Genomic DNA, 27,670 nt, shown 5'->3' with positions numbered 1-27,670 from the left:
AATAACAGCTTTTTTACAGTAAACAGTATACAGATAGAGTATATTCCTAAATGTAATTTATTCCCATTATGGCAACGCTGATTTTCAGCCATTACTCCAGTCTTCAGTGTCACATGGTCCATTAGAATATTTTATTTCAGAATTCTTTGATAAACAGAAACAGCATTTATTTGAAACAGAAATGTTTTTTTGACATTAGAATTATCTGTACTGTCTCTTTTAATCAATTTAATATGCCCTTGCTGTAGAAATTTCCCTTAAAATGTCTTTGTTAACCCAAAGTATAGTATATGTCTATAATAAATATATAATTAAAAAAGTTATATTTTCTCAACAAATCATAAAACAAGTAATTCACCCCAAATTGAAAATTCTGTCATTATTGATGAACCCTCATGTTGTTCTAAACCTGTATGACTTTCTTTTATTCTGTTGAACACAGAAGATATTTGTATTTATTTCATACAATGAAAGTAAGTGGGGTTAAATGTTTTTTTAGAACCCATTGACTTCAGCTATACAGGTTATCCTTATTTTTGAGCCCTGCGCTTATGCGTTGTGCAGTCTCTGATTTGCATTTAAAAACTGAGCTCTATCTGAGGAATTAAGGTCAATGATCTTGCTTTGCTCCGTTAATAAAAACTCCCTCTCATAGGCCAGCCTTCACTTTCTTGGGACTTCTATCACCCATCACTGTCTGCATTTACTAATCAAGACAATCCGTTCAGACACCATCTGCACTCGATAAAAAGAGGCATTGAACAAAACAAGACTTTACTCTTTTTTTCTGTGAAAAAAACCCTGTGTGCTTCCATTCAGCATTCATTCAGTGCTGCTCAGTGATTCTAGTGTAGTTGGACAGCAGTGGACTTTATTCATCCCTGCAAGGGAGAGTTTTGAGGGCTGGGTAGTCAGTACAGAGTCACACATGTCAAAAATCAATTGGAAATGCAGCTTTAAGAATGGACATCTTGTCTTCCTTTAAAAGAGTCAATCGACTTATTGGTTAAGGCATCATTTGGTCATTAGCTTGACAGCTCTTTAGTGTGATTGAATTAAAGAAGTCACTTTTATGTTGACTTATGTTTCCAACATGTCTGCCAAGTAAACTGACTTAGAGTTAGCGTGAGAAATATCAAAATACATCAACCTGTGGTCGAGGGATGTGCACGTAGGGGTATCTACGTGTAAAAACTTTGAAGCAACCTGATCGGTGGTCAGTGTGATTTCAAGAGAGAGAGCAAGGGAGAATGGCCTGCTGTAATATACACTGCTTTTTTTCCATCCTCACAGTCACAGAGCCATACACATTACAGTCCAAACATTTGTCTGACAACAACTGCAAATATCCAAGATGTCAAAAGACTCTGGAAGACCGTTATTTATTTTGAGTGTGTGAGCGAGAGTAAAGTTCAATCTTAAAGTTAATTAAAGTTTATCTTGGGGCAGTATGGCAATAGCATGGAAATAAATCATAGAACTACAATGACTTTACTGTCGTCATGGTCATATATACAATAGTAAAATATCACAGAAGTAAAACTCTTTCGTCTGATCCTGCTTTGACAAAGATCTTACATGATCTGAAAGGCCTCTTTGATGTTTTTGATGGAGAAAAGATTAATAAGACGGGATGTGAAATACATTATTCAGTTCTCCCAAAATGCCTTACACGATACATTAGCATGCTAGGTAGCACCTTTATATGTCTTGTATGTCTATTGTTGCATTAGAAGTATTTAACAGTCCAAATTTAGAAAGAAATTCTATGTAATTACTCAATCTCATGTCATTTCAAACCTGTATGACCTTTTTTCTGTTGAACATAAAAAATATAACAATATATGCAACTTGGCCCCATTTCAAAATCACCAAATGCAGCCCTTCTTGCCGCTGCTTCTTACCATTGCCTTTGTTCTCCCGAAGACACACATTTAAAAATAGCAACTGTCACCAAGAAAGAAAGAAAAGAGGGATATAGCGGGAGACAAAAATAAAGGGGAGTGAACAAACACTTCTCAGATTCAAAGCAGCGCACAGGGTCCTTCTTTAACAATGGGATCTTGCCTCACAAAACTGAAGGTTATATAAAGACTGACCCTTTAGGGACTAGCAAGGAATTGTGAACAGCAAACAGCACACGTGAACACATTAGCTTGACAGCTCTTTAGTGTGATTGAATTAAAGAAGTCACTTTTATGTTGACTTATGTTTCCAACATGTCTGCCAAGTAAACTGACTTAGAGTTAGCGTGAGAAATATCAAAATACATCAACCTGTGGTCGAGGGATGTGCACGTAGGGGTATCTACGTGTAAAAACTTTGAAGCAACCTGATCGGTGGTCAGTGTGATTTCAAGAGAGAGAGCAAGGGAGAATGGCCTGCTGTAATATACACTGCTTTTTTTCCATCCTCACAGTCACAGAGCCATACACATTACAGTCCAAACATTTGTCTGACAACAACTGCAAATATCCAAGATGTCAAAAGACTCTGGAAGACCGTTATTTATTTTGAGTGTGTGAGCGAGAGTAAAGTTCAATCTTAAAGTTAATTAAAGTTTATCTTGGGGCAGTATGGCAATAGCATGGAAATAAATCATAGAACTACAATGACTTTACTGTCGTCATGGTCATATATACAATAGTAAAATATCACAGAAGTAAAACTCTTTCGTCTGATCCTGCTTTGACAAAGATCTTACATGATCTGAAAGGCCTCTTTGATGTTTTTGATGGAGAAAAGATTAATAAGACGGGATGTGAAATACATTATTCAGTTCTCCCAAAATGCCTTACACGATACATTAGCATGCTAGGTAGCACCTTTATATGTCTTGTATGTCTATTGTTGCATTAGAAGTATTTAACAGTCCAAATTTAGAAAGAAATTCTATGTAATTACTCAATCTCATGTCATTTCAAACCTGTATGACCTTTTTTCTGTTGAACATAAAAAATATATTTTTAAAAAATGTCTTTGCATGATTTTTTTAAACAATAAAAAGTAACTGGGGATCAATTACTTCAAACCCATCACTATATAGACAAAAATATTTAAAACATTCTTCAAAACATCTTCTTTTGTGTTCCACAGAAGAAACTAAGTGATTCAGGCATGGGACGAAATGCAAATGAGTAAATGATGACAATATTTTAATTTATAGGTGAACTAGTTTTTTAACAGTTCACATTTTTCCCGCATTCTGGACCATTTCTGGATTTATGTTTTCACTGAGCTCATTATAATAAATTCTGGGTTTTCCCTTAAGGTACTTTAGGACACTGTATAACACAATAATTTGCTTACCTGGAATAGCACTGGGAGCGTGCCTCTTACTATTGCCTTAACACCTAAAAATGCTTCCTACAAAGGAAGCTTACTAGGTTATGGAACAGTGCTAATGTTTGTACGGTCCTGTTTGTTTACCCATGCAACTTGGCCCCATTTCAAAATCACCAAATGCAGCCCTTCTTGCCGCTGCTTCTTACCATTGCCTTTGTTCTCCCGAAGACACACATTTAAAAATAGCAACTGTCACCAAGAAAGAAAGAAAAGAGGGATATAGCGGGAGACAAAAATAAAGGGGAGTGAACAAACACTTCTCAGATTCAAAGCAGCGCACAGGGTCCTTCTTTAACAATGGGATCTTGCCTCACAAAACTGAAGGTTATATAAAGACTGACCCTTTAGGGACTAGCAAGGAATTGTGAACAGCAAACAGCACACGTGAACACATCCAAGACCCTGTAGTGCTGATTAATAGTGAAATGGCTGAGAGAAAGAGACACGCAGATGCCATGATGAAGTGTTGGCGCTTATGGAAAGGGGTTGGCGCCCTCATGCATGCCGTGCCAGTGTGTGTGGCAATATCCTTGAAGCAGCAGGGGAACCATGTCAGCACCACACTACCATTAATCTGTTGATGGCCTGACTCAGCCCATATAATGAATCAAAACCGCTAACTGTGTGTATGTGTATGCGTATGCCAACAGTGGCCCCACTTAAAACACTTAGATCACACAAAAATTCCTGAATGCCATTAGATACATAATATCAAAGCAAGTGGCATCTGCAAACAATTGATAAAGGCATTTACATTTCCAACCACTTAATTAAAGAGAAAATGAAAATTATTTTACTAATGTCGTTCCAAACCTGTATGACTTTTGTGAAACACAAGGGGACATATTGTTTTGGACCCCACTGAATTTCATTGTATAGGGTAAAAAACAGTTTTGGAAGGTTTGAAAAAACATGAGTAAATGATGGCAGAATTAAAAATTTTAGGTGAACTATCCTGTGGTAACTCTATAGCATCACTGTAGAAGAGTAACTAGCTGATGAAGTAGATTTACTTACAGTAAATTTAAATTTATGCATTTAGCAGACACTTTTATCCAAAGCAACCTACAGTGCATTCAGGCTATCAATTGTTTACCTATCATGTGTTCCTGGTGGAATCGAACCCCCAACCTTGCGCTTGAAATTGCAATGCTCTACCAATTGAGCTACATCAACACTAATGAAAAACGTCTATAGTTTTTAACAATATTTTGAATTAGTTTTTATTTTTATGTTTTATGTTTTTATGATTGTAAAATTTAGTTTTATCTTTACCGATTTTGTTATGATTTTGCTATGTGCTGTATTGAAGAATTGTGTTGCTCCTCTCCCTTCACCTCTATTGAAACAAACTGAGTATAGCTCATCCCAAATCAATCATGTACAAGTTTCCATTACAGCTAGGATACTGCCTTGGAAGACAGCTGCTTATGTATATGAAGCGATGCCTCTTGCTGGGTTTTATTCTCAGGTGTAGCTAAACAATATTTGCTGAAGATGTATGTGCGCATTGGCTGGTCTGTTGTGCTACATTTTGTTGCTTGATGGTGGATTAACATTGTTTTTTTTTACAACAATACACGTTGCCATCTGTTATTAAATACAACTACTGGCAATGTGCTAAACAGATACAGGATGCTTTCTATGACAATAAACAATTGAACAGTCATCATAACCAGTGACACATAGGACAATGTGCTGAAAATGAGCCATTAAGGGCTTTGAAGAAGGTTGTCTTGTACTCTAAAGCTAATCTGATAAAAATGACCCTACGTGGAGCGATAACTCAGATGAGGTCACTGCGTATGTTGCTCTCTCTTTCTGAGGTCGTGACCATGATTGGGACAGAGCACTAGCAAATTTCCTACCCATAGTTCAGTCTCAGACAGAATGATGTGAGAAAAAGCAAAAGTCTAATTTCTCTATTAAAGAGGTTAGACTCTGGATGACAAGGCCAGAAGCATGGATATTTTCTCTTTGTTGTAGACATCGCTTGTGCCTGTGTGGATATCTGGCTGACCCAAGAGGAACAAGAACACAATAAGAGAGAAAGAGAGAGAGAGAGAGAGAGAGAGAGAGCATATAAATACAAAGAGGGGAGAACCTAACTGAAAGAGCAGATGGCACAATTGGTCTGCCAAATCTGTGTCATCCCTGCCTCAGTGTAAGGGAAAACAAGAGGACATCCATGGTGTGTGTGTGTGTGTGTGTGTGTGTGTGTGTGTGTGTGTGTGTGTGTGTGTGTGTGTGTGTGTGTGTGAAGGTATGTCAACATACATTCAACATATGACCCCTAATCTCACAAGCCAGAAAGAAACCAACCAATGTTTAGCTTTTTTAAGGGGCACTTTGCCACTCAAATGACAATGACAGTCTCAGAGGTTACAGGAAATGACTGACAGAAGAGTGAAAGGTAGGACCACAGACAATTTGAACCCAAGATCCATCTTTTACATGTGCGCTCCTGTCTTGCAATTATCATTGCATAGTTTGGCCCCTATTGTTAATACTTAAAATCAATATTTCCATAATGTGTTTTCTGTGAGTAAGTAAACAAAATGATTTTCACATCATTTAGAAAGAAAAAAAAAAAAAAAAAGATCCAGTTCTCAAAAGTCCCGGAACCAATGTTCTGTATGTGTTTTATGGCCTTATTTAAGTGATTTACAATTTTTAGTTTTACCTTAGCCATGCATAAACATTGTTTGGTAACACTTTACTTGAAGGGGTGTGCATAAGACTAACATGACACCTTCATAATCATGCTATGACACATGTCATGAATATGAAGGAGTTTTTATGCATGTTTATGACAACTGTCACTAAGTGTCATTCACTCAATTATGACATTTTTAATGCAAAGATGACATTGTTTGAAATGTCTTTGTTATGACACCTTGACATAAACCAATACATCATAACGTGTCAGTGTCTTTGTCATGACATCTTGACATTACCAAGACAACACAACTTGTCAGTGTCCTGGTAATGACAACTTGACATTACCAAGAAAACATAACCTGTCATAAATCTGTTATAAAGTATGACATAGCAGATTAATTATCAAATTTAGGAAACTACTTAGCTTTATGGGTTAACAGTACATTAAACTGTCATGTGGTTGGTTTTGACTGTCATGAGGCCGGGATTATAATTGTGTCATGAATTTATGACCACTTTTTTTTTCTTCAGTGGTACAAATTGAATTTGTCATTAAAATGTCATTAAGTGTTAATAATCTGTCAAATAGTTTTATAACGGTGTCATGAATATATTTACACGGTGTCATTGATAAATTTCTTGACCTCAAGTAAAGTGGTACACATTTAATTTGTCATTAAAATGTCATTAAGTGTTAATAATCTGTCAAATAGTTTTATAACGGTGTCATGAATATATTTACACGGTGTCATTAATACATTTCTTGACCTCAAGTAAAGTGGTACACATTTAATTTGTCATTAAAATGTCATTAAGTGTTAATAATCTGTCAAATAGTTTTATAACGGTGTCATGAATATATTTACACGGTGTCATTAATACATTTCTTGACCTCAAGTAAAGTGGTACACATTTAATTTGTCATTAAAATGTCATTAAGTGTTAATAATCTGTCAAATAGCTTTATAACAGCGTCATGAATATTTTTCATTTCATGTTTATTTTTTAGATAATAGACAATTTCAGATGTCTTAAAGAAGATGAATAGGTGTTAGAGAAATGAAATCAATCATCCAATAATAATAATTAAAATTGATAAAATTATATTTTATTGCATTTGGAGAACGATTCACCCAAAATTGAATTAAAACAGTGCAATGGTGGGGGTTAAGCAATGCAGCATTTGGTCCATATCACTGCAAAAACAGTTAATTACAGCATCCCACACATTTATATTGTCTTGACATGTTTTTTTACATCATGAATAAGTCTACCTAAGACACCATCATAATGGCGTACACCTAACCAGTGGTGCCACTCTATCATTTTGAGGTGAGTTTTCAGGGACTCAGGAGTACGATTTCCTCTACGACGCCATATTTCCAACTTGTAATTCTGCCATGCACGCTCAATATGCTGAGTATGAGCACCAGTCCCTGGATCAACAAAGTGTCTTTTATGGCAGACAGAATACTGACGATATCCGTACTGGGAAAGCTGTCTGTTGTAGGCACGCCATTCATCCGTAAGGATAGATGTTCTAGGTCTGATATGTCGTTGAATTTGGCTTATAAGTGTTTGCCTTGAGCGGTCCTTGACGAGTCTCAGAATGGGTCTTCTTGAAAGGCCATCAACCTCTAGCATCCCGAAGACCCACTGGCGTTTACGCCGCCAAGTGTTGCCACATCGGCCACGATGGTACTAAAAAAAGAAATAAAACAAGATAAATTCTTTAATAAGGGTTGTGCTGTATTTTTTTTTTCAATCATTGGAATCCAGTCCTTTTGGACAGTTAATAGACTGATCCTTCTTACCTGGCTTGATAACAAATAATTGCCCAACAGGTGCAAATGCATTTTTATTTCTTAAATGTTTCCATTTTCATAATTTCATTTCCTTAAAACAAAATATTCTTTCACTTCCATATTTTTCTGTACAAAAGCTTTCATATAGTACAACATAAAAAATATTTTGGATTGTATTTCTTTTTAATGGAACATACTGTAGATTAGCGGAATGCCATCCTAACCTGATTTCAATATATTTTGTATACGGACTTATTGTCTGATTTTAAATGAAGGGTATATTTATTTCTTACTATATTGTATGTTTTCAAACTAAATAAGATATACACATTTTTGCATTGCAATCTCAACACAGAAGACTGATGAGTTTTGTCTTATAAGGACATACACAGCAGCCATAGACTGTAAACATACAGTATCAGCCTTGGCGCCTGTTTCCAGGCATTAGCGTTCTCTAACGTCTCTCCAGCGCTACAAAACTTTTCTAATATTAACGCAGGTTTTATTACTTGTCTGATCGTAACACTTCATTTTCTAGTTATTTTCCTCCGACCTTTTTGTCTTTTGTACACTGTAAAAAATTAACTGTAGAACTTACAGCAACTTACTGGCAATTTTGGTTGTCTGTAAATTTATCAAGAGTAATGTAAATCATAAACTACAATTATACTGTAAAATTATACAGCACACCTGTAAAAGCTACAAAACAAGAGCGGCTGTGAATTTACAGTTCTTTAGTGTAATCTTTACAGTATGTTACTGTTATTAATAATGTACTGAATAAAAACCTGATAACTCATTTCATTTGAGGAAATTGATTGGTCAATTGCCATTAAATATTTATAATGTGAGATTATTTCATTTGAATCCACTAAGAAAAAGACTTTATGAGTTAACTAGAAACATCAATTTAACTAAATCCTACTAGTGATCATCATCACACATGAACAAGTTGAAAAACTTAAAAACATCATCAATGCATCAGCAACTACACAGTCACTGTCTTTAAATAAAGCAACATGCAGCATAACATCAGTGTTTTTCTGCTCATCCTGGACTGAAGCACAGACTCTACTCTTCAACACAATGGTGACACACAAAACTTAACAGAAACCCTTTAAATCCCAACAGAACATTAAACACTAACAACATATCTCCACTATAGCATTATGTGCAAAAACACCTATAATCACACAAAGCAAAGCACAGAATTGTACTTTTTTGTTCAGTAAATTTTACAGTGAGATTTTACTGTAAACAACTGACTTAAGCCACAGCTTTAGATGAAATCAACTGAAGAGAAAAGAATACTTACTTTATTTCTGTCATAATCAGACTTAATGAGAAATAACGGGCGTTTAGATGTTGATGATGTATTGACATTTCATTTGAAGTTACCATGATCGTGATTAGTGCTTTCTTTAGTTGGGCTCTCGACTCTATTTCTTAAACATGTCTTTGTACATGCTTGTTATGGCAATAAAAGCCAAGAAACAATATACTCTGGTATAGACTAGAGTCTGTTCTCTGAATATGAAGAATTGGTTGTAATAGTAGTATGATACTAGGATGTGATGTCATGAGATCAGATCATTTGTGTTTTACATATTTACGAATTACAAAACTTTTAAATTTACAGGAACACACACACATATATCAAGAGTCAGCATATGAACCTCAACAATGGTGACAAACAAAATATTCTGATAAACAGATAAACTCTAAACATCACAAATCAAGCTACTAAAAAGTCACATCAAAAAACAACAAAAATAAAAGCACATGGTAAAAATAAAAGAAAATAATACAATTCAGCTACATAATTTCTGCATGCAGCAATGCATTCTGGGAATTATGTACTATGGTGGTACCCAGCATACATTGCAACATGAAGCTTTTCATTTGAATGTCACCATTGTTGAGATTCATACGCCGATTGTTAATGTCTGTGTGTGAGAAAATAACTTAGCATTTTTAAAACTTTCTATGCATTATATATTATTAAACTGTTCAAATTATAACAAAGCTTTTTGATATCATATGTGTATGATTAATAGTCAATCATATGAAATGACCCACATGATTGCTTGAGAACAGATTAACATGTGAATAAAATAAGGTACAGCCTTGTAAGCTCAATTGATGACATCATCAATACAATGCCATAAATGCCAGATCACTTTTCTCTCAGCAGTTTTTGCTATAGCTGTTGTGCCTCATAAACACACATGTAAAGCAGCCAGAATAAAACTAATGTTCAAATGTCAAGGGCAAGAGCACAGCAAAAGCCAACACTCATCACCATCATGGTAAGTACACAATAAACAAACCATCAACATCTAAACCTCCGTTAATTCTCAAAAAGACCCTCTGATTATGACAGAAATAAAGTCAGTGTGGCTAGTAATAAGTGAAGCTGGTAATGGTGTTTGTGGAGTTGTTTAATCCTCCTCTGCTGAGATCTTCAGAGATTTAATGTCTTCTTTTCTCTTCAGTTGATTTTATCTAAAGCGGCTTAAGTCAGTTGTTTACAATAAAATCTCCCGTCATCTCTCTTTACATAATCCCAGACTGGCACTGCACTAACATGACAAAACTGATACATGTCAAGTAAAGTTTAAGTAGGGCTTCATACAAATAAACAGCCTACCTTTCGTTTGTGAGCAAATTTGCTCTCGTCAATAACAACAAATCGATGTTGACCACCAATTCTCATTCCTCTGATCCTCAGTCTCTTGAGGGCAGCAATGCACACCTTCAAATATAGAAATAACACATCACAAGTTGACTGTTACAATGTCTTGGTATGGAAGTTGAGTGCATCAAATAAGTATGTAGCAATGCTGAATCCAGTTGTCTACAGTGGGTTTGGACACTGAAATAAAATTTTTCACATTTTACTTTTTTTTTACAACTAATAAGTAATGCAACAACCTTTCTGAGTACTTTTGTCATTCTTGTCAGTGTCTTTGAGCTTCCTGCTATACCGTCATTGATCATGGCAAGCTGCTTCAACTGCAAACCTTGTGCAAACCTGTAGGGAAGGAACAAATATTAAAACACCTAATTAGAGTCACTTAAAATTGTACTGTTTTTGCATTGATGGCCTGGCCTGCATAATTTCCTGTCACTGAACTGGGTAAAAGCAAACAACCCTTTGCGAAACAAAACTAGCCCCCTCTTTTTTTGATTCAAATAGTATAATATGACATTGGTGTAAAAACTTTTCTACCACTGTTTGACACATCAACAACATTTTTTCTGGTGAATTCTGAAAATGGAGTCTGTGTATTGCAATATGCAGGGCTGAGTTGATGTTGATAAATACACAAGTATAATTCACACACTACAAATCTTTAATGTATTTGTATTTAAGCCGTAAAAACTGTAATATTTTAAATTTTAAATGTTCCATTTTAAGTTTATAATAAGCTTAGGTTTTACATGGTTTATATATATATATATATATATATATATATATATATATATATATATATATTAAAAAAAAAATGGTGTCATTATCTCCAAGGATTACAGATGAAAAATATTTGTGTGGGCTAATTCTGACACATGTACAGTATTTATTATTTTTGTGCACTTTACTTGTCAAATAAATAAATACTGTACCTGTACATAAACTCAAGCCATTTCACCAAAGGGGTGTGAGAATTGGTGAATATTGAGCCATTGCGCACAGAGAGTGGTGAACTTTTGTGATGCTTACAGACCCTACAGAAAAAGAAGGCAAAATGCAAAAAAGTATAACACATGAAAATATCAAATATCATACGGATAAAACATATTGTAAACATTTCACATAATAATGCTAATTTCAGACTTCCGGGCCATTAATACAATACAGGTGGACTTCATCCAGACAGGTCCACTTCAATTGTGCAAAATATAATAATAATAATAATAATATATACTGTATATATATATATATATATATATATATATAACTTGTACACAGCTGTTTTCAACATTGATAATAATAATGTCTAGTTTCAAATAAGATAGCAATTTCACTTCATTAAATTCTTTATGTATTTACAGACAGACAGACTGGCTTACCATCGTAACCCATCGCTGCGATCGCATTTTTCCAGGCGCATGCTTCGATTGCATTTTGGACACTGCATCCTACTTTTCAGGATACCCCATTTCTGCATCCATCTAACTATTCTTCTTTTTTTCGTGTTATCATAACTTCTAATATTTTTTAGGAGTTCTTGCAATAACCGCGTCATCTGTAACTGCTTTCTAAGCCAACAACCCAACCAGCCTCTGTCCTGTTCCACATTCAAATGTCGTGCCACATCAAATTTTGGCGCCTAATGGATGCGCGCGACGTGCGTAACGTTACCTGACTGTCCCGCGCGTTTATAATTGTCGTAAAACATACCACACGGACAACATACAGGAGCGTCAAAGAAACGAAGTACCCACGAAGTTCTCTATTTGAGGTAAGCTAAACATGAAACATTTGTATTTATTTAGGAACATTGACATCATAAGTCTTTACTGTTCTAGCCAAAGTTGTACAGAACTGGTAGTTTACGAATGTAGCTGACATGACATGGTGTTTGTGTTCTTTGCTTTGCGCAACTTTATTTAGATGAAAACTCGTTTCAGCAAAAGAGCACATGGTGGAGTGATGGAGGCCAAGGAAGGTAAAGAAGAAGTACAAGTTGTGGATGATGCGATTGCGAATGAGGGCCTACAACAAGATGTGGATGATGTCCCTGTTGGCCCAAAGAGAAAGAAGACAGTCAAACATTCCCCGAGGAAATTATGTAAGTCATTTTTGTGTTAATACTTTAACAATCAGTGCTTAATTAAAACCTGTAGCTTAGTGTTCTAGCCACTTTGTCAGCAGATTGCCAGCATTTTTTCAATCTGTATTTGGCTGATTGTGGCACATTATATTTCCTATTTTTATTATTTTGTTTATATTGTATTTTTTGGTAATTGTAGCATAATAGTGTTGTCCCAATAGTAAAATTGCAACCAGTCCAAATACAAGTAATTTAACAAAGTTCTCCATACCAAAATAAACATGTTTATTTATTATTATTTTTTTTACAAAATTCTGTCTAATAATAATAATACATATTATTTATGTTTTTTTTTTGTTATTGCATCATGGATTATATATATATATATATAGCCAAGTACTTGGCTTTTATTTTGCAACATGCATTTAAATTGATGCACTCTGTTTTAAGAACACGAGGACATATGCTTTTAAAGGAAAAACCTAAAAAATTAAATTTGCTGATAAATGACTCCAGGCAATCCAATGTGTTGGTGACTTGCTTTCTTCAGTGCAATACAATTGGAGAAATGTAGTTTTCGTTGAAAAGTAAGCAGCAACAAAAATAATCCTCACAATTTTAGCTGATACACTGAGGTCTTATTAAGTGGAAGAATCGTTCTGTTTAAAAATTACATGTTATTTACAACTTAATAATTGACAACATTGCTAGGCTCCGAGCAAGGAACATTCTTGGGATGGGAGAATATATATACAAAAACATTTGTTTATTTAAAAAAAATGTGCAGTGTCACCAACAGGAATGTTGGAGTTGGCCAAACTAAAAGAACAGACCAAGATGGATCGACAGAAGATTGAACACCTCGAGGACCGCATTAAATACCTGGAAGAGGCCAACAGTGAGCTAAAAAACGACAAGGATTTCCTGCTTTCACAAATTAAGAGAGCCCCCAGTGCACCTGCATCTACTGGAAAGTCAGGTATATTAGGAACACAATTACCATTATTCATGGAGTTTTAAATGTTTGTGAAAGTACAGAGACATTGTGATAGAACCATTATCAACTTTCGTCACAGCAAACAGAACGAAAGTGTAGCTGTTTACTGCTCACTGAAGGGCCATGCAGCAGTAGTCATGTTTATTAAATGCAGTATATACATTATTAATCACATTATTACATAAGGATCAAAACCATTGTAATTGTAATGTAAATGTAAAGCATTAATACTATATTATAGACATTTTCATAGGCACGTTGTGACTTTTGTAAAGCTGCTTTAAAACGATTTGTATTATGAAAAGTTCTATACAAATAAATTTGATTTGATTATATCCAATGACAAGCACTTACAATAGCTCTTTGCTCTGGTTTCAAAAACAAGACTTTACAGAAAGTTCCTTTAATCATCAACATGTTATGTGTGTTCTTCTGTGATACAGTTCTCTGCTTTCAGATGGAACCCAAAATTGGGCCTATTGAGAAATGTAACTTTTTAGATTTTGGGGCTTTGTTTATTTATACATTATTCTGCTTGTCCACCTGCCCCATTCCCCCTTTTCCCTACAGGTTTCAGAAAGACTGCTCACATTCCTTCTTCATCTTCACCTTCAATGTCTCCATCCCCCTCCTCTTCATCCTCAGACTTCAGCTCCTCATCATCCTCAGAAGAGGAGCAGCAGAAGAAGAAAAAGAAGAAGAAGAAGGAGAAGAAAAAGTCAAAAAAATACACTGACTCACACAGCCGTTCAAGAAGTAAGCACAGGCTTTGATTCATAATGAGATGGTTTCTTACATTAAAGTTGCCCATTACTGAAGTTTAAGCCAACATTTATATTCTGTCATAATTTTCTCTCATTCATGATGTTCTAAACCTGTGTGACTTTCTTTTTTTCTGGATATAAGATATTTTGAGAAATGTTTGTAAACAAAGAGTTTTGGCTGCCATTAACTTCCATATGGACTAAAAACAAAAACAACACTGAAACATTTCTCAAAATATCTTCTTTTGTGTTTCACAGAAAAAAGAAATTCATACAGATTTTGCATGAAATGAGGATGGGTAAATGAAAACAAAATGTTTCATAATAAATAATCCTATATTTAGCCTTTAAAGCAGACTAGAACAGACAGTAATTTCCACGCTGATTCAGTGTGCATCCTCCATCCAGGCTGGTTATGTTTGATTTAGGCTGTCAGATATGAAAAGACACAGCTTACTGTGCTGGTTCTTGTAAATTGAAAGGAGAATGCACAGTGAACCAGCAGGTTAAGTATAATTCTTTCATATCTACTGTTGCCTGAAAAGAAGCTGACACGATTAATCGCATTTGCTATTACATATCTGTAACAATGACAGACAATTGCCAGGAATTCCCAAAACTCACATTTCCGCTTCGCCACCTCAAACATCTCCCAGAAGACACGTGTTACTCACCATTTTACAGAAGCTTCTCAGGCATACCATTTGTCCCAGAACCTCCCGCATTTCGATAGCGTTTCCCGGATGCTGAGAAATCGCAGAGTGGGATGTCTGGCATCTTAAAGAACATTAGCTGAGATTAAACCTACTTCTAATACTGCAAGGATGACTGCAAGTGTCTCTTTAATATTTGTATTAATTAGGACTGTCTGTTTTTTGTTCAGTGACCACAACGGATGGAATCATCCGCCGCTACAAGAATGCCCTTAAGAGATTCACCAAGTTTGGATCCATGAAAAAGGCCTTTGCCAAAATTAATGTTGACCGCAACACAATTGCAAGAACAGCTATAATTGCTGAGCTAGCAATCACATATCCTGATACATTTCAGGAGCTGCTCCCTACAGATGAAGTCAATGAGAAGATCTCAGAATTTGCAGAGCGCTGCAAGAGGGCTATGACAAAAGAGATGGCTGAAACGATCACAGCAAAGAAAAAAAGTTGACAACTCCTCCCAATATTGTACAAGTACACCTAATTTTTTTTCTTCTCCTAAACAAGTGATCCTGTTGATATCCCTCCAAAACACTAAATATATGTGTTGAGATTATTTTGTAACCCTCTGTTTGAGGAAGCACAGGTAATAATTATTATTATTATTATTTTTTTTTTCATTCAATGTCAGAAAATGTCAGAACCCTCTGTGTGAGGAAGAGCAAGTTCTGCTACTTGTCAGTTTTTTATGTATTGTGCACATACATAAAGTTAAGTCAAATCTTTTGACGTGTCTGTTGCATTTTGTTAAGGTATTTAACTTTATTTGACCATATAGGAATACCACTTAACATTTAATGACAAGTTAAACTCGTACCACTGCAGAAAAATATTCATGACACCGTTATAAAACGATTTGACAGATTATTAACACTTAATGACATTTTAATGACAAATTAAATGTGTACCACTTTACTTGAGGTCAAGAAATTTATTCATGACACCGTGTAAATATATTCATGACACCGTTATAAAACTATTTGACAGATTATTAACACTTAATGACATTTTAATGACAAATTAAATGTGTACCACTTTACTTGAGGTCAAGAAATGTATTAATGACACCGTGTAAATATATTCATGACACCGTTATAAAACTATTTGACAGATTATTAACACTTAATGACATTTTAATGACAAATTAAATGTGTACCACTTTACTTGAGGTCAAGAAATTTATTAATGAAACCGTGTAAATATATTCATGACACCGTTATAAAACTATTTGACAGATTATTAACACTTAATGACATTTTAATGACAAATTTAATGTGTACCACTGAAGAAAAAAAAAAAACTGGTCATAAATTCATGACACAATTATAATCCCGGCCTCATGACAGTCAAAACCAACCACATGACAGTTTAATGTACTGTTAACCCATAAAGCTAAGTAGTTTCTTAAATTTGATAATTAATCTGCTATATCATACTTTATAACAGATTTATGACAGGTTATGTTTTCTTGGTAATGTCAAGTTGTCATTACCAGGACACTGACAAGTTGTGTTGTCTTGGTAATGTCAAGATGTCATGACAAAGACACTGACACGTTATGATGTATTGGTTTATGTCAAGGTGTCATAACAAAGACATTTCAAACAATGTCATCTTTGCATTAAAAATGTCATAATTGAGCGAATGACACTTAGTGACAGTTGTCATAAACATGCATAAAAACTCCTTCATATTCATGACATGTGTCATAGCATGATTATGAAGGTGTCATGTTAGTCTTATGCACACCCCTTCAAGTAAAGTGTTACCCATTGTTTTCTCAAAAACACAATCATGTACATACATGCTGGTCTCATATATTATAGCCCAGTTTGTGCTGATTACAGTGATATTAGACTTTAGCCATTTAGATGTTTATAAGCAACTGAAAAAAGCACAAATTTCAGGGCATGACAAAACTTCTCCAGGCCCCAAAAATACCCTTAGACCTCAGAGGGTTAAAAGGTTTCCTGTATTGGTGTTGGCTGCAACACTTCTGAGTTTTGCATGTGCATTTACAGACTGAATTGTAATGCAATAAAAAGACTCACAGGCTGAATGCAAAAACAAACCAGTGAAGGTTTAGTCAGATTTATGATTAAAAATGTATTTTGAGCTCATTCTCTTTAGTGAATCAAAAGCATGCAGTTCTTCGTAGTGAAATAAAAACATGCAGCACAACCACTGTAGTCTGATTTATGAACAAATAACTCATTTGAATTGGTTCTTTTAAGTGAATCAGAAGCATTTTTTAATAAATCAAGGTACATACAGCACTTCTAGTGTAAATCAAATTCACAAACAAATGACTCCTTTGAACACATACTTTTTAGTGAATCAGAAAATACAATGTGAGCAGTGCAGTTTGATTCACAAACAAATTACACTTACGAATCAGTTCATTTTAGTGAATCAAAACATTCACTGTGATCAGTTTAGTCAAATAAGTCATGGGCAAATGAATCATTTGAACGGTTCTTTTAAGTGAATCAAAAACGCAGTGTGACCAGCATAGATTTTCAACAAAATGACTCTTTCATAGCATCTATTTTTAGTGAATCGTACATAGTGTTGTTCATTTCCTGAAAATTAATGACTTTTAAGAGACTTCAATAAATATCTTAAAAACAGTTACTAAATCAGTGTGAAACACTTCCCTGTATAACTTACAGCACCCATGCGTTCCATACATATGTAAGCACAATATACTGTATACTGTAACTGAAACAAAATGATAAAAATCAGAATCAAACAGAATTAAAGTTTGTGAATCAGATTCAAAGATTCAATTCTTGTTCGATTGATTCATTTATCTGAATGATGCAGCCAGACTGTGCACCGCCTCAGCTTGGTATATTTAAGGAAAAACAGAGGATGGATGTTACTATTCAAGAAGTGAGACATATAGCTGGAGTGTGCGATTATGTTGTCTAATCAGGTCTATGTGGAAAACTTCAAACATTCCCTCTCTCTCTTTGTGATCCACTCGCTTCCTTGATCATCTGCTACGGACAGTACTGAAAAGAGGAAGGGGGTGAAATGTCTCAAACACACATTTTGCCATTACGTGCAACTACACACACACAGTCATCGAATGAAAAAGCCTGGTGAACTTCACATGTGAGGCCATAGTTTGTCCAGTGCACGGCTCTGGAAAGCCACCAGGGTTACAGTATGCATAAAAATCTCATTCCCTCCCCACTGTAAGCTCCTGAGCACCAGGCCTGAATGCAAGGACCTCTGCTTCCTGATCCGTCTTAATGGATTTTTTGAAGCGCACAGTGGCGAGAGGATGTGCAGCTGCCCACAGTAGTGATAAAAACAGGCAATATGAAGCCATGGAGATGATGAAAAAGTCCACATGTAGAACATACACACACCAACAATCGCATAAATTTTCACATAAAAAGTGAGTATGTGGGCGGAATGTGAAAGGAGTGAGGCAGGACAGAACCGTGAGAGAGAGAAAAATAAAATGACGGAGAGGTACAGGAGCAAAGAAAGAATCCAATCACAGGTAATCAAAACATGCACTTCTAATAAGCCAAGACATTTCTTATTATTTGCAGGGTTCTTTTCATCCGTTTCTTTAATACTTGCAGGGTATTAATAATGATTTGTCTCATTTACCAAAGGCAATTTTCCCAACATACCCTTTCATTTCTGATGACTATGAAGCTGCTCCTCCAGTCACACCAGGGAGTTGCTGGGACGAGTCTTAATGTGTGGGACGAGACCCTTAACATAGGCTACCCTTTGATTGGCAACAGCTATTAATTCAGTAATCAGCAGCAATCAACAGACAAAATACAGAGCAATGATTGCACCTCTTGACCCACAAAACCTGACTTTTAATAAGTATTATTCAATGGGCGGATTAGAAATCATGAGCGCCACTTTCTATGACATTTGTTTGATATTATTTCTTGTGTTTACCTCATAACGGTGTCAAAACACTGGAGAGATATGCGTGGGCAGGTAACCCAAAATCTGTGTTTGACAGTTACAGGATGTGAATCACAGGAATGAAGTGAAAATGTGTGCGTGTAAAAGAAAGACTGAAACAGAAAGACAGAGGGAAAATGAGGTGCTGCTGGCATTTAATCAAGCAAGAGTTCTTGTGTTAATCTCCCAGCCCACCTGATCAACGACTGAGAGTTCTGTGTCTTGTAGCAGACAACCCCCAGGCTGAGACCCATATTAACTTCAAGTCCCTCGTAATAACGCACTTCTTTAAACACACGCACACACACACAGTTGTGCTGCTGCTTTTTTTTTTCCTTTCATTGATTATTTGAAGAATCATTTAAAAATATATTTTTACCAATCTTTTCTCTTGTTGAAAAAAAGTATAAATTTCTTAAAAATAAATAAATAAATTTGGATTGTATATTGTTAAAAAGATGGGGGGTATGATTTGCGATTGTAAAATGTAAAATAACGTTAAGTGGTTTTATAAAATAAGTAACTATAAAACTATAAAATCTGTTGTAAAAAATAAATACAAATAAACATGAAGAAACTACAAAACACCTTCTATAGAATTAAAATATTTCCCAATGTGTAATAACGTAACATTTATAATAAATACATTTCTCCCTACACATAGGATATTTGTACAGTGTTAATAACTTAGACCCCCAGACTTCTGGGCCCTTTGCACTCTGTCACCCTTTTCCTCCCACTAGCGACACCCCTGTTTCTATGAACAGATGAATACTTGATTCTCAAAAAATACTTGCTTACCTCTTGCAGTGTTTGTTTTGTTGCTAACCTGATTGTTTTATACATTGTAAACTTTTTTAAACTAGTGAAATTTTTTAGTGGAAGCATTAAGATAATATACAGGTGAGATTAAAAAAGTATCCAAATAAAAGAAAACAAATCGGTATTTTAATATTTTTCCATTTATTATTTTATTTATGAGTATCCGTAACTGGGATATTGTACAGTCAGCCAGCCTTTATCATACTTAAACTAAATATATATCTAATAAAGATAAAGATAGCAAATATTATTTTACATTAATTTTATATATATATATATATATATATATAATTTATTCATCACAACACAAACATCTATTTAATATTTATTTTGTCAAATGACCTGCCATAATGCCCCTTTACGGACTGGTGTCAGAGTCAAATCAGTCTGGCTCAGTTAAATTTGTTGCAGTGAATAGCTAATTGTACATTATCTTTACTTATGTCACCAAACAAAGATACACTAAATGATAGGTAACATTTCCTGCTCTCTCCCTCACTTGTTTTTACATTTATATCACTGTGCAGAACACTGTAACCCCAGATACATTTCTGTAATAAAACACTGCAAGAAATTATCCACTGCATTTTCCCTCAGCCCACTGGGCATCATTATTCTACCCAGCATTCCCCTCCTCACCTGTGACACTATAAGTAGAAGAAAAATTACACCCTCAGACCCCTCCTGTTTCTCTCTCTCTGTCTCTACAGCAAAATTCTTGAGGTTGGTGGGGTGGGGGAATAGACAAGAAGAAACCCAATTAATTTTAAGCTGCAACATTCAGGCACTCAGAGTATTTGATCCTTTCCCCAAATTACTGAATCACAAACGCAAGCTGAGCCACCACATGCTACAGACAGTGGGGTGATCCCAGGGCACCAATAAGCTCCATCCAGAGTGCCCCTTTTTTTTCGGCCTCAATGTGTAATTTAAGTAAACCCCTTCATTATTTGTACCAGAGTGTACTATACAATGCCTGCTCCGACATGATAACCTCTTAGCATAAGCAATTACAAACTAATCACTTGCTGAAACAGTCTTTCACTGAATGCAATTGTTCAGGCATGGATATCTTTTTTTTCTGATAGGGAATTACATCTCTTTGGCTATGCTAATGGAGATGAGGTTTAATCTGGGGTGTATCAAATGAGCCAATAACTTCGTTTATGGCAATAACAGCTTTGATAATGCAGATTTGTATGCATATTTGATCTGTCTACAGGTTTAAACAGAGTTGCAGTGCTATCTGTTTTTGTAAAAGTGGCCAAGGTTGATTTAGATTGGCGCACTGCTAAATCCACACCCACCACCAGAGGCAGCTCTAATGGGGCAGCCTGTGGTCTTGCACAACACGGCTTGGTGCTGAGGAATGCAAGATTTATGTACTGTATAAAACAGAATGTAAGATGTTCAACAGTGATCAATCACTATGTTTCATGAAACTATTAGTATAAAAAAATTTATAAACATCTCTATATATCTGTATTTAATAAAGAAAAAAAAACAGTAATATTGTAAAACGTTATTACAATTTAAAACGTTTTTCTATTTTAATGTATTATAGAATTTTATTTATTCCTGTGATGGTAAAACCTGTCTTCAGTATTGCATGATACTTCAGAAATCAGTATGCTGATATGGTGTTCATGTGTTGGTTTGTAACTGGCTTGGTAGTAGGCCAATCTGGGTGTCCGTCATGTCATTTGATGTGTAATCTAATTGAAAACATTAATTTGTATATACAACATACCATTTGTAAGATTTCTATCAGCCACCAATTAGAGCAGTGGTTCCCAAACTTTTCCATTCCACGACCCACCTAGACAAGTGTAATATATTTCACGACCCACCAAAATATTAAAAAAAAAAAAAAAACAACGAGTGAAATTACTTTAAACCTAATCTTACTTAAAATTTTTATGACAGAAATTAAGTATTTAAGAAAAATAACCATTTTATTTTAGAGTACAACTGAAAATTTCACTACAAATTTACAAGTTTTAATTTTTGTTTACTGGCGTTAAAATATGTAGTGTCCATAAAAACGTGAAGCAGGCTCACTCCAGTGAAGTGTGATCTGCGCTGCTGTGTTTTGTTGCATTCATGATCCTTCCGTGTGTGTCGGCGAGAACGGAGCACAATCCAACACTTTTTTAGAAAAGCATAAGAAGCAAAGCAGAACTATCTAAAACAGTTTGGAGATTAAAATAATTGTGAAATAGGTAAAAAAAGACCGATTGAACCTTTTAATGACATTGCTCTGAGACCTTCAAAACACGCAACGCACACGGACTTAATTGCAATTTGAAAATCACACTAAGGATATTGCAGTTCATTATTAATGTTGGTGGGCTATATCGTTGTGATGAGTGGGTTCCCAGTTCCCGCCTCCTTCTTCCTGTGATTGTGAAGATTTTAATGTTTTACACTGGTGCCGAAGCCAGGGAGGAAGGAGGGGCGCGCTGCCGAAGATCCTTCGCCGCTGGGGTGAATCCGCAGTGCCATCGAGCAGGGCGAAGGAGTCTGCCGCCGAGGGTGCTCGATGTGGTGGGCTGGAGTGAGTTGCCGGGGGGGGGGGGGGCGAACTCACTCCAGCCCACCGCCTCGATGACTCCTTCGTGGAAAGAGGTGGGAACCGGCGGACAATCAAACAAAGTTTTAATAACCAAATAAACACAAAACAGCGCGACAGCCCCTCTCGGATGACTGCCGTGCACAAATAAAAAACAAACACAAAATAAAACCCAGGCCTGGTCCTCTCTCGTCCTTCACTGTCATCGCTCCTCTTTTGTATCTTTCCGATCTCCTCCGTGGTTCTTGAGACCGGTGAGTGTTGCTCATTTCCCAATCACTCCACCGGCCTAGCTCTGTTCCCATGGCACTAGGCCCCGCCCCACTCGTCACATTCGTGCAGCCCTAGACTGAACTGTGTTAGTGTCTGTGTGTCATTGAAACGCAAAATTAGCTGCAGCCAAGTGACTTTGTGCGACCCACCTTGTTCCATTCCGTGACCCACGAGTGGGTCGCGACCCACAGTTTGAAAACCCCTGAATTAGAGTACCAAGTAAGTTCTTTTAGCCAACAGAATCACTTTTCAGTTCAGTGGGAAAAGGATTGTGCTTCTACCTCGTCCCCTTTTGCTCTCCTTTGAGGACCCAGCAGGACCAGCTCAGTTCCTATCAGAGTCCAAGGTCATCTTCTCTTATTATCCAGCACAAACATTTACTTTTTTAACTCCCAGTAGCTCCTAGAAGAATAGCATTTAGTCGCTGAGCATCCCCGAGAAAAAAACATTATCATGGCACAGCAATCCGACAGCCAGATATTTTTTTACATTTTATTACAACACGTTTAATAATTGAGGGCCACATGGCTGATTTTCATTCACATAATGCTCAATGGATCGAGGCTCCTTGAGCAATGCGCTTTTAATGTGATCATTTCCCCCCTGCGATGCTAAATCATGTAGCTGTCGCAGTGTTATCTACTGCCATAAACTTAGCATTTCAGAACAACATCACGCAGTCATATTTTCCGCTCCCTCTCTGTCGGGAAGTGCTGTAGTGGAATAATTACTACCCTTCTTCTAGTGCACACTACAAACAGGACATCAGAAAAATGCCACGCTCATATTGCTAAAACACGTGGTTGCAGCATCAAAGACTAATTTTGCATTAATTGAAAATAGCCCGTTGTTTGACAAGCTGTAATGCATGCCCAAATAAATCCTCCACGGAGATCAAAACTAGCTTCCAATTAAATTGCTGATAATATCACCTTCGCTGTGAGCAGTGTGGGGTAAGACACAAGTTTAACTGCTAAGGGTGCACAATCTGACCTCTGCAGCCTCCCCCTCCATCAGCCGGGGTGTTTTCTCACTGTGCTTTAATTAAAGCGACACCATGCCATTCTGCAGTAATTATCTGATTTCACACGCAGATACGTCAACCTTATTACAGAAGCGAGTGGCTTGTTGAAACTACATTTGTGCACACTGAGTTTGGAAATTGATTTAATAGTCTTTGATCGTATTTACTAGTTAATTTAATAGTGGATTAGTGTTGGAGCACCAGAATTTTATGGCCTGAGCTAGAGGAATTTGTGAAATGCAGTTATGTGTTCAATCTAATTTTTGTAGTTGGACAAAGATGCATCTTGTAGGGTCAAGGGGAAGTCAGTGCAAAAGGGTTTTAAGAAGAAATTTGTCTACAATAAGAACCACTGCAATACTTGTTTTTTTTCCTTATTGTACTGGAAGCTGTTTAAAAGCTAACACATAGAAAATATATTGCAATTTTAAAAACCTCTAATGTATTTCTGACATAGTCTCTGTAAAAAAGAAAAGAAAAAAAAAGTGGTTTGGAGTCCAGTTCAACATTGACAAAATATCAAGAAAGAGATGTATTTTTCCCCACACTCCATGGCTGTCTCCATTTTAAGACTTTAAAAACAAACCTGAGATCTGAAATACAAGATCTTCCGTCTTCCAATAGCTCTTCTCACCATCACACCTGCTGAGCAACAGCTATGTGAGTTTCCTCTCAATTAACACTGTGTTTGCTGTTCACACCGCACTGCCTCAAGGGACAGGACCGCGGCTCCATAAAACCATAGTAGCTGGTGCAGCCTCCGCTTACAGAGCTTCCCGCTAGGCCTGCTAAACCACAACAACACAATTTTTGCCATACCACCAGGCCCTGAGAGAGCTAGATGTGAATCCGTGATCCTGTTTCAGGTGCGATGTTGAATGAAACCACAACGGTGTACTGTCAGCATTTGGCCCTCTATTTCAGGGTTGTGTGCATTTCAGAACTGAACTAAGAATGCATTTAAAACCTGATTTTAAATGCCAATACTGCAATGAATATAAAATGGAGTAGAATTAAAATAAAACATATTATTTAAATCATATAGCTTTGATCGGCTGACAGACAGACAGACAGACAGATACATAGATAGATAGATAGATAGATAGATAGATAGATAGATAGATAGATAGATAGATGCATAGTATAATTGATAATTGGCAGACAGACAGACAGACAGACACATCTAATAAATGAACAGACAGACAGACACATATAATAGACAGACAGACAGAAAGACAGACAGAAAAACAGATGCATATGATAAACAGACAGACTGATGCGCTCTCCTGTTGGAAAATCCATCTTTAGCATTTAGCAGTGTTTTAGAACTTTATTTCTAGCTGTTCAAAGCTATTCATTAGCTGGTCCAAGCTGGTCATTAGCTGGTCGACCTTCTCCAAAAACCAGCCTGACCAGAGTGAATGACCAGATGCTAGCCTGTTTGTTGCTGTCCAAGCTACCATGTTCCAAAATACATCTGCCAGTGTAAGCTGTATTGTCTAGCAGGGTTATCTACAGCTGTTTTGTATTCAGCACCTGATTTCCCTGGGCATTTCTTTCTACTCATTGGTCTGGGAATGGGAGCTGAAATGCCTGAAATGCAATATGATGATTAATGCTAGCTAGCTAGCTCTCTTCTGCTATGAAGCCTCTTGGTTCTAATTGTCTTCCTGTTGGATCCGCATTATGAAACCTGCACTGGAACACCAGGATGTTTCAAATGCAGAGAGTAGCCATATTCTGTAAGTTGCATAATAAATTATTTAAGCACCGGGTAGGAGCTAGAGAATAAGCAGAGCCTCTGAATCAGCAAACCAGAAGTTAGAAGTCAAAGAAGTCATTTTAGAAGCAAGAGCCCGTTATGGAGTGTTATACACTTTCTCCTTGTCATCCGTTCAACCAGTATGGCCATTAAATGACCCCGGGAAGCCCAAGGCAATCCCCTTTGGTTCTTATCTAAGTATTGTGATGCAGCACAACTTTTGTGCAGGGTTTTATTTATCAGAGCTTATTAAGAGACAAAACAAACATGACCACTGCTACTGTGTCTCTCATCACGGCATCCGTAATCCTCATTGAAGCACGGTGAGCATGACAGGGACTTTTAATTAATGCCTTTTCAGAGTGAGAAAAGGCAGGCAGAGTGTCGAATTAAACTCAGTCTTGATGGACTCGAAGTCATCCCACTGTCTTTCTTGATGACTTGAGAACCCATAGAGATGAGTGAGTGAGTGAGCGAGTGAGTGAGTGAGTGAGTGAGTGAGTGAGTGAGTGAGTGAGTGAGTGAGTGAGTGAGTGAGTGAGTGAAGTGACGTGTGGCCAAGTATGGTGACCCATATGATAGACCCGGAATTTGTGCTCTAACCCATCCAAGTACACACACTCAAGTCCGCAACCTTTGGGCTACAAGTACAACTCTCTTATCACAACTGGCCTAATGATGAGAACAGAGGAATTAGAACAGAGGACAGATAAATTGTTAGCCTGTATCTGGTAGCTATAGTATTGTTGAAGCTGATTTTGTCACATGATATTCCTTTTTCCAATTGGTAAGCTAAAAAAGGGAGCGAATGAGAAATGGAGGAACTGATACTAGCATATTGACCAGCACTACTGCAAAAGGAGAATTAAACACTCTCCAATAAGCAAGGCTCTGCCTATGTAATGCGTCTAGTCTGCCTCTCCTTAAAGTAACTCGGTAATGAGAATCTGCATTACTCGAGCAGGCCAATTGTACTATGGCAGACTAGAATGTGGTATGGCACAGTAGTTTGTTGGGCAAGTGGATGAGAGGCTTAAATCTGATTCTATCTATTACTCTCCATTGCACCATTCTGACTGGCACCACTTCTGAATTCAAATTTCTGGCCCAGCATTAGTGCAGCACAGCATGCCAAAACCGGCTTTTTCTCCCCATTAAGATTTGGCCCCCGAGAGAGATTGTGCAGGAAAGAAAGTGACAAAGCACACACAACAGTCGACACTCAAGGCACAATTTTAGGTGAAGAACAGGCCTATTCTAATTTCTTCCTCCTCTGTTTATGTGCTGAGAAGTGGGCATAAATCCAAAGTGGCATGGGTGAATGTGCTAATTGTGGCTAATACAACATAAGAATGGTGTTTGTGTGTTACTTGCTAAGATAACTGGGAGAGTTGGCTGTTTTTTTTTTTCAAAGCTGGGGAAAACATTGGATTTTTAAAGGAGAAGTTGACCCAGAGAAATTAAAATTACAATCATTTATGACTACTGTGGAAAACAAAGGGTGAATAACAGCCAATAATAATTTTAATAACAATATTTTTTTTTAGTGAACTATTGCTTTAAGATAGCATATGAAGATAAAATTAGTTCAACCTAGTCCTTGCACATAGTCCTAATGTTTTTTGATTTGATCGACAGCAGACATTTTAACATACTGTTAAAAACACAGCTGAATATTAATGCACTCAGAGCCTAAAACAGAATCTTAAATGTTACTTACAAATTGGATTCAATTGAGTACATTTTTTCAACAAAAATGAATGAATATGACCTGACAAAAAAATTAATTTGATTAAATTTAAAGCATATTTGTGTTAAAAGACAAAAACAATGACTACAATTTTTTTTTTTTTTTTTTTTTACGATTTGTAAATAATTATGTGCTTTTGTACATCCCTAAACCTGGCCAAGTGAGTGCAGACAGACGCTTATGCAAAATCCTAGATAAAGAACTCAGAGCTGCAGCCAACACATGTCAATGTTGGGATATGTGCAAAAAGAAAGAGAAAGAAAAAGAGAATGAAAGAGAGGGGACATGAGAGATCTCTTTCATCTCCTCCTGACAACTTCAAAGACAATGAGAATCACTTTCCTTTGGAGTGAATTAACATGCAACACACATACACAAACCTTGTTCAAACACGAACGCAAAGGCAACTGACACCAGCTCGTTTCTATATCCATTCCATCAGCAGTCTATTCTCCACGT

At 36.4% G+C, this 27,670-nt stretch overlaps 3 protein-coding genes across 3 annotated transcripts in view; 2 read left to right on the top strand and 1 right to left on the bottom strand.

Moving 5' to 3' along the window:
- The window catches only part of LOC132122693 (reticulon-4 receptor-like 1), a 176,852-nt gene that overhangs the window by 28,703 nt on the left and 120,479 nt on the right, over positions 1–27,670 (top strand). The gene's annotated exons all lie outside the window — the stretch shown is intronic.
- LOC132123241 (uncharacterized) lies at positions 6,949–12,120 on the bottom strand. The gene is made up of 5 exons (XM_059533811.1): positions 11,886–12,120; positions 11,439–11,540; positions 10,746–10,845; positions 10,462–10,566; positions 6,949–7,707 (listed from the first exon to the last, which is right to left on the bottom strand). Exons 1-5 carry the CDS (start codon positions 12,059–12,061, stop codon positions 7,237–7,239), a joined length of 954 nt encoding a protein of 317 aa, XP_059389794.1. The 5' UTR covers positions 12,062–12,120; the 3' UTR covers positions 6,949–7,236.
- Positions 12,268–15,514, top strand: LOC132122982 (coiled-coil domain-containing protein 106-like). The gene is made up of 4 exons (XM_059533521.1): positions 12,268–12,607; positions 13,377–13,568; positions 14,157–14,342; positions 15,234–15,514. The coding sequence occupies exons 1-4, from the start codon at positions 12,430–12,432 to the stop codon at positions 15,512–15,514; spliced, it is 837 nt and encodes a 278-aa protein (XP_059389504.1). The 5' UTR covers positions 12,268–12,429.

Source organism: Carassius carassius, chromosome 41 (genome assembly GCF_963082965.1).
Source record: "Carassius carassius chromosome 41, fCarCar2.1, whole genome shotgun sequence".
Taxonomy (NCBI): domain Eukaryota; kingdom Metazoa; phylum Chordata; class Actinopteri; order Cypriniformes; family Cyprinidae; genus Carassius; species Carassius carassius.
Note: the sequence above shows the minus strand (reverse complement) of the source record. Positions and strands in the feature narration are given on the sequence as shown.